General features: G+C 32.5%; 1 protein-coding gene across 3 annotated transcripts in view; it reads left to right on the top strand.

Annotated features, from left to right (window-relative positions):
- The window catches only part of HMMR (hyaluronan mediated motility receptor), a 28,355-nt gene that overhangs the window by 16,394 nt on the left and 3,075 nt on the right, over positions 1–8,886 (top strand). For all 3 annotated transcript variants that reach the window (XM_006906582.3, XM_025043072.1, XM_015585252.2), the window contains 5 exons: positions 1,636–1,752; positions 3,636–3,782; positions 4,142–4,294; positions 4,379–4,478; positions 5,113–5,289. In XM_006906582.3, coding sequence (XP_006906644.2) covers positions 1,636–1,752; positions 3,636–3,782; positions 4,142–4,294; positions 4,379–4,478; positions 5,113–5,289 — 694 coding nt within the window. The remainder of the gene's footprint in view (positions 1–1,635; positions 1,753–3,635; positions 3,783–4,141; positions 4,295–4,378; positions 4,479–5,112; positions 5,290–8,886) is intronic.

The following is an 8,886-nucleotide window of genomic DNA, read 5'->3' on the forward strand; positions in this document are numbered from 1 at the left end:
TGAGAAACATTAAAAATAACTATCGTTAAAAGTAGAAAGACTGAGATCTTATCCTTTTTTTTTAACTTGAGTTTCATATTCTTTTTATCACATGTGTCCTCCACTACATTTACTTAAGTTTAAATATCTAGGTTGACTATTGGGTTCAAATTACAAATAAAATAATTATTTGAATCCTTGAGATTTTATTACTAAAAAAAATTTCTAGCAAGGAACCATGGTCTAGATGTGAGATATGTCTCACAACTGTATTTTTATCTCTTGTCAGATACTTTTGTTATTAATCTCTTTTCTTTTTTCTTTTAGTGATTAGTGATTAAAAATAAATAAATAAAAAGATTACCAAGGTTTTATTTATGCCTGCTTTTTGAGTAGAAGTACCAGATGTAAGGGGGGTTGTTCTATATTGCAGCCAGTCTCAGGGAATAGGCTGTGAGAAGATGAGTAGATGTCAGTTTCAAAAAAAAATAGTTGAAATTCATTTATTCTAACTCAAAGAACTGGGTCCAGAGGTCAAGAGGTAAGGATTTTACTACCAGGTCTGTTAACTAGTTATGTGATTTTGAGCAAGACCGTCTTAAGCAATTTAATTTTCTGTTTCATTAGATATAAAGGAGTTTTATGAGATGGTTTCTATGGTCTCTTCCAGTATGGAAATTTTAGGCTTAAGAGAAAAACTGAGAGTTGAAAGTGATTCCTCTAGGGGGCAGGCAAGAGAATATTATAAATCTTTTAGTACTAAGTGATTGCTTTTAGCTACGGTGTGTTTATTTTTTAAATCCCATACTCATTACAGAATGAATTTGACCAGTTGTTTATCTTGTCCCAGTGTCAAACTTATTCTGTAAGTGAATAATGCTTCTTATTTATAGTTTTTAGTTTCAGATGTTTTTAAAAAATCTCATAGGCTCATGTGCTTATCTAAAATGTTATATCACCATTTAGATGATATATACTACTATTTTTTTAAAATCTCTGAGATTTGTAGTATATATTTGTAAAGATGACTTAAAAGCCATCCTGTCTATACAAAATAATCTACTAAATAAGTTGTTCAGTCTTTGAATAAAAATCTATTATGTGGGTTATTGATATAATCAAAGTAAATCTACATATTCCTGTAACTTTTTTCAAAAGGACTTTTAAAATGAAGTGTTCTTAACTGTGCTTAGTATTTCTTCAGTGTCTACATGCAGAAAATTAAATTTCATTTGGTCCAAGAATATTTTAACTGGTAATCTTTCACATTCCTTAGTCTTGGCTGCTGCTTCTAAGATTCTGTTTGAGTCTTTTCACCCTTTCTTCCAAAAAAGGTTTAAAGTACCTACATAAATACATATGATAAGAAAAGAGAAATTTAGAAACAAGTAAATAAAGATGAAAACAAAAGTAAAATAAGAGCAAAGAAAGATCAGATGAAGCCACACATAAATAAACATGATATTAGATGTAGGCCATAATTATGGATCTAAACTATCCAGTTGCTATTGTATACATGAAAATTTGGGATTCACTTTTGACACCCAGTGTCAAAGGTAAATAATAATCTCTTTCTTAAGGTGATGATTTATAGTTAGCAGTTTTATATTTTAGTTGTTCCTTTTTGAAAATTAATTTTTTTTTTTTTTTTTTAAGGAAAGAAGCTGAACTGGAGAAAAGTAATGCTACTCACTCTCAGGCCACCCTGCTTTTGCAGGAAAGGTGTAATAGTATGGTGCAAAACCTTGGAGAAGTTACTGCTCAGTTTGAAAGGTATTTTTATCGGGAGACTGCACCCTCAAGCATAGTGAGAACAGGGAGGGGAAAATTTCGCTAACTAGCGAAAATTATGAACAAATCAATCATGCAAATAAAATTACTGATATCACTCTAAATTCCATAACGACCAACCATAAATAGGTATTTAGATATATAATAGTATACCTTTTATTTTAATGTGGTTAAATTTATAGATTATGTGAACACTGTTGCATCTCATTTAAAAACTCTGTCCCAAGAACATAAAGACATTCACCTATTTCTCTTCTAAAAGTTTCAAAGTTTTACTTTTCACTTTTTCACCTGAAACTGATTTGTATCTGTGCATAGTGACATAGGGATCAAATTTATTTTCGTTTTTCCATATGGATAATTAATTGCCTAGTGTCTATTCATTGGATAGTACCTTCCTTCCCTACTGATCTGTTCCTGCATGTGATATATTACAACCTATAGGTCATGTATATATTCACATAAAATATTTGTATGTAGATATTTAATTATAATTTTATGTCGGAGTATATAAATATATATGTATATATTTGTGTGTACATATATAAAATTTTTAGTTCTCGTTTCAACCCTGTAAAAGGATTCTCCTTTTCGCCACTTTGAAAAATAGTGCCTTAGGAGGTTTTTAGCCATTCTATGACTTCACTCACCATCAGTATGCTAAGAGCATTAAAATTTATTTCTTTAAACTACACCTCTCTTTACAGCTCTTGTACTTATATCCGACTGCCTACCTGACATCAAGTATATATCTCACTATCATCTAATATTAACTTGTCTAAACAACTCTTGATCTTCCTTCTATCTCTTCCTACTTCTAGTCTCTTATTCTTTATCTCAGTCAGCAGCATCTTCCTAGCTTCTCATTCCATAAATATTAGAGTCAACTTTGATCATTTTTTCCTCCTTTTTTTCCAACATCTAATTCATTTCAGGAATTTTAAAGTTCTGTCTCCAAAAATATCTCATATCTTTCCATGGCCACCTCCTTAGTCTAAGCCTACTTTATTACTCACCTGGACTGATAAATAATTGTCTTGTAGTTCATCTTCTAATATTGCACCCCTGCCGCTTCCCCAATCCATTCTCTACAGATCTCTGGAGTAACCACACAGTAACTTAGAGACCCCAAGTAAACCCTTTGTGCTCTAAGGCGAATACTGTCCTCCAGCCTCTCTAGCTTCTGCTCCTGCTTCTTTGTTCATTAGGCTCCAGTCTCATCTCTTAATGCACTGTGCGCTACCTCCATCTGAGCCTGTGTGCATCTTTTCCCTCTGAAGTACTTTCCTCTAACTGCCTAGCTAAATCCTCCTTATCATGTCTCAGCTTTTAACTATGAATTCTTCAGAAAGGCCTTATATACTTAATTATAAGTATATATAATTAAAGCTAATAGAACAGGAGACCCAACCAAAATGTAGGGTCCCCTGTTCTATTAGTTTTAATTATATACTTATTTTCCAGGGTTTTTTTTGTTTTTGTTTTTTTTAATAAAAACCCAGAGAGGCATCTCCCTATTTTCCACTCACACCATAAACTCTGACAGTAAGTTCGGAAATTGTTGAATTTTTTGTTTTGGAAAATTTTTATGTTTGGTAGTTGTTTTTTTTTTTTCATCTCTGCATGTATACTTTATACACATAGTAGGTACTTGATTTTTTTTCTTTGAGTGAGCAGCATATGCCATATAAGTTCATTAGTACTGACCTCAGAACACTGAATTCTTACCTGTATAAATGCATAAATAGATACTAAGCTTTTGTTTGTTTTACCTGAGTTTATAAAATATGAATTTATCAGCCATGTATTTGTCATGTGTACAATAGTTAAAAAATTCTTTAACTTTTTTTTTTCTTTTTAATAAGCTATAAAGCATTATCAGCTAGTGAAATAGAAGACCTTAAGCTGGAGAACACATCGCTTAAGGAAAAAGTGACTGAGGCTGAGAAAAGTGCAGAAGATATTCAGCATCAAATATTGGCAACTGAGAGCTCAAATCAAGAATATGCAAGGTATGTAGTGGAAAGAAAATCTTCGCATACTCATGGCCTTACAATCACAGTGATTTTCAATGTTATTGAAAGCCAGCTTCTAAGTGATACACAGGGATAGCTAGCTACTAAGTGATACATAGAGAATTGTAGGTCACTGGCTTGCTTTGGATGATCTTAAATTGCAAATTTAGAATTTACTCACTTAAAAGAGTACAATCAAAGAAGTCCTTAGGTTAAGAAAGAAGGAAGGAAAGAAGGAAAGAAGGACGGAGGGAGGGAGGAAAGAAGGAAGGAAGGAAGGGAGGAAGGGAGGAAGGGAGAAAAAAGTAATTAAAATAACAGTAAAATATTTAGTAGACCCTTCTCTCAAACTCAAGGATGCTTCTAGATCTGCAGACCAAATCAGCACTTAAGGAAGCAGAAATTAAAGAAATCACAGTTTCTTCTCTTAAAAAAATAACTGATTTGGAGAACCAACTCAAGCAACAAGGTGAAGACTTCAAGAAGCAGCTGGAAGAGGAAGAAGCAAGGTAATCTAGGTTTTGAACCTGAGTGCCATGTACTGCAGTCATTTTTTTCTAATACACTCTTTTAATTTAATTTTTTCTTTACAGAAAAGCTGGAAAAGAAAATTCAGTGGCAGAATTAACTGAGGAAATGAATAAGTGGCATCTCCTTTATGAAGAACTGTATAATAAAACAAAACCTTTTCAGGTTTGTCAATTAGGACTAAACCCTCTTGTGTTTCTTTTAGGAATTTACTTTGTTCTGCATCACAGTTATGACAGTGACTTGATTTTCCTGTGAAAGCATTTTGCTGTGCATTCACAGTGCCAATTTAACTTCCTATTAAAGAGGGCTTAGAAATTTTATTTAATTATTATGCATGCATTTTTAATATAGCCTTTATAGGCGAAACATACCTTCTAATAAGAGACTTAAAGTTAATAGCTTAGAAGGCTCTTTTGATAATTAATCTGTTCAAATTTGTTATATTGTTATGATCTTTCTCAGTGTATCAGATTAATATACTGATCTTAAAAGAAAAAGGATAAATGTTAATCTTGGGACTTAAAGAGTAGGAGGACAGTATTGGTTATGATGTGATCCAACTGATAACAGATTTGGCTGACTAGCTGGCCTTCGTTTCTTTCCCTGTTTTTATGGTCTGTGAGATGAAAAACAAAGGTTTTTTAAAAGAGTCTTACAGAGAATTTACAGAGAGCTCTGAGAATATGTCAGCATATATTATTTTTATTTTTTAGTTTCTTTTTACTTTTGTTTTCTTTATAGTTTTATATATTTAACATTTTCAAGTTTTAACTTTATATAAAAAAATATTTTTCAGCTACAACTGGATGCATTTGAAGCAGAGAAACAAGCTTTGTTGAATGAACATGGTGCAGCTCAGGAACAGCTAAATAAACTAAGAGATTCATATGCTAAATTATTGGGTCATCAGAATCTAAAGCAAAAAATCAAGCATGTTGTGAAACTGAAAGATGAAAATAGCCAGCTCAAGTCGGTGTGTAAAATAACACAGTTTTGCTGAAGATATTGGGGTGGGATATTTTTTTATTTTAACTATAACATTTAAGGACTTTGGCATCAGAAAAAAAGTAGCAGTTTATAGAGGAAAATTCATTTGAGAATTGAAATTTATTTTAGAGTATTGACCAGATGGGTATTAAGGTCCTCAGGTTTTCCAACTATTTCATTAATATATAGGAAATTACTAGTATAATTGGAAGAATTCATAAAGCTTTACACATCCTTTTCTATTTGCAAAATAGCAAAGTTTTTGATGTAAATAAATACTATAAAGATAAGCAATGTTCAAAAATAGTTAGACATTTAAGTTTTTTAACAGCTTTATTAAGATATAATTCACATACCATACAATTCACTCATTTAACGTGAACAACTCAGTGGTTTTTAGTGTGTTCACACATGGGTGCAAACTGCCACCACAGTTCATTCTAGAGTATTTTAATCATCTCAAAGTGAAACCTCTTACCCTTTAGCGCTCATCTCCCTATCTCCTCATTTACTCTTCCCACCACTAATCTACTTTCTGTCTCTATAAATTTCTCGATTCTGGACATTTCTTATTTGTGGAGTCAAATAATATGTGGTCTTTTGTAACTGGCTTCTTTTCATTCAGCATGTTTACAGGGTTCATCCGTGTTATGGCATGTATTAGTACTTCATTCTTTTTTAAGGCCTGATAATATTTCATTGTGTGGATATGCCATATTTTATTTATTCATTTGTTAGTTGATGGACATTTGGGTTGTTTCCACCTTTGGACTGTTATGAATAATACTACTATAAACATTCATGGATGAGTTTTTGTGTGGATGTATATTTTTGTTTCTCCTGGGTTATATATAGGAGTGAAATTGTTGGGGTTGGTGGTAACTCTGTGCTTAATCATTTGAGGAACTGTTGGACCGTTTCCCAAAATGGCTATATCATTCTACATCCCATCAGCAATGGATAAGGTTTCAATTTCTCCACATCCTAAACGCTTGTCATTATCTATCTTTTTGATTCTAGCCATCCTAGTGCGTGTGAAATGATACCTAACTGTGGTTTTGACTTACATTTCTTGGATGACTAATAATGTTGAGCATTTTTCCGTGTGCTTATTGACCATTTGTTTATCTTCCTGGGGGAAATGTTTATTGAGATCCGTTGTCCATTTTTTAATTGGATTATTTGTTTTTAATGAATAGTGAGAGTTCCTTATATATTCTGTATTCTAGTCCCTTATCAGATGTATTATTTCAAAGTATTTCCTCCAATTCTGTGCACTGTCTTTTCATTTTCTTGATAATGTTCTTTGAAGCCCAAAATTTGATGGTCTAATGTATCTGTTTTTTCCTTTGTTGCTTATTCTTTGGTGTCTAACAGCTCTTCATCAAATCCAAGGTCGTGAAGATTACCCCTATGTTTCTCCCAAGACTTTTATAGTTTTAGCTCTTATCTTTGGGTGTATCCATTTTAAGTTCATTCTTGTATGCAGTGTGAGGTAAGGTTCCAATTTCATTCTTTAGCATGGAGATACCTAGTTGTTCCCACACTGTTTGCTGAGTGGCCAGCCTGTTCTTTCTTCCAGCGAATGGTCTTAGCACTCTTGTTGGAAATCAGTTGACCATACATGTAAGGGTTTATTTCTAGACTCTCAAATGTATTTCGTTAGTTTGTATATCTATTCTTGTGCTACCACACTATCTAAATTACTATTGGTTTATTGTACCTTTTAAAACCAGGAAGCATGAGTCATCCTACTTTGTTCTTTTTCAAGATTGTTTTGGCTATCCTGGGTCCCTTGTATTTCCATATTAATTCTAGAATCAGCTTTTTTAATTTCTACAAAGAAGTCATCTGAGATTCCGATGAGAATTATATCGAATCAGTTTGGGGCATATTGCCATCTTAAGTATGTTAAGTATTTATATCTATGAACCTGGATGTTTTTTGCAATTATCTAGATCTTTAATTTCTTTCAACAATGACTTTTAGTTTTCAGAGTATAAATTTTGCCCATCTTTTGCTAAATCTATTCCTAAGTATTTTATCCTTTTTGATGTTATTGTAAAAGAAATAGTTTTCTTAATTTTATTTTTCTATGATTCACTGCAAGTATATAGAAATACTATTGATTTTTATATACTGATCTTTTCTCCTGCAACCTTGCTGAACTGGTTTATTAGTTGTAATAGTTTTTTAGTGGTTTCATTAGGATTTTCTGTATAGAAGATTATCTATAAATTGATTGTTTTAACTTCTTTTCTAATCTGAATGCCTTTGCTTTCTTTTTCTTGCCTAAGTTCTGTGGCTGAAACCATCAGCCATGGTTTGCATGGGAAAGCATTGATTTGGGGGAAAGCATTCAGATTTCCATCATTGAGCATGATATTAGCTGTGATTTTATCAGATAGCTCTTTATCAGGTTGAGGAAGTTTCCTTCTATTCCTAGTTGCTCTTTATCAAGTTGAGGAAGTTTCCTTCTATTCCTAGTTTTTTGAGTGTTTTAATCATGAAAAAGTATTAAATTTTGTCAAATGCCTTTTCTATTTCTTTTGAGATGGTGTTTTTTTTTTCTTTAATTTTATTGATATTATTTCTTACATTAATTGGTTTTTGGATGTTAAAGCAACCTTGCATTCCTGATAAATTTCTTGTGGTCATGGTGTATAATTCATTTTAGATGTTGCTGGATTCACTTTACTAGTATTTGCTGGAGATTTTTATTTTTATCCATATTTTTATTCATATTCCCAGCAGATACCGGCCTGTAGGTTTCATGTAATATCTTTGTCTGATTTTGGTATGAGGGAATACTGACCTCATAAAATGAGTTCTAAAGTGTTTTATCCTTTTTATTTTTTGCAATAGTTTGTGAATAATTGGTATTAATTCTTCATTGAATGTGTGGTGCCATCATGCCCTGGGCTTTTCTTTGTAGATAGCTTTTGATTATTAATTCAATCGCTTTACTTCTTATAAATCTATTCAGATTGACTGTTTCTTCTTGAGAGTTTCAGTAGTTTGTGTCTTTCTAGGAAATGGTCCATTTTCTTTAAATTATCTGATTTGTTGGTATACAATTATTCATAGTATTCCTTTATGATGCTTCTTCTTTTGATAAAATCAGTAGTAATGTCCCCTCTTTCATTTCCAATTCTACTAAGTCCTCTCACTTTTTTTTTAGTTCCTTCAAGCTTGTGAACATATTTATAATGGCTTCTTTAAAATCTTCTTTGGATAAATCCAATATCTGATTCCTCTCACAGGCAGTTCCCCCCCCCCTCCGCCCCTTGTTTTTTCCCAATATGTGGGTCATGCTTTCCTGTTTATCTGCACACATTGGGAAGTGGATATTTTAGATAATATATTGTAGTACCTCCAGGTACTGCCCTCTCTTCCAGGTGTGTTCTTATTATCTTGTTATTTGCTTTGGGATTGTTTTAATGAAATCTGCTTCTCCTCCTTTGTGCCAACAGTGTTGTACCTCTGGTGTTACTGTTCAGGGAGGTTCAGTTTTAAGTATGCACACAGTTCCCCTGGGATGACACTGGTTTTGGTAGTAGGACTGTCCTCCTCTCTCCTCTCT

This window comes from Pteropus alecto, unplaced genomic scaffold (assembly GCF_000325575.1).
Source record: "Pteropus alecto unplaced genomic scaffold, ASM32557v1 scaffold40, whole genome shotgun sequence".
Classification (NCBI taxonomy): domain Eukaryota; kingdom Metazoa; phylum Chordata; class Mammalia; order Chiroptera; family Pteropodidae; genus Pteropus; species Pteropus alecto.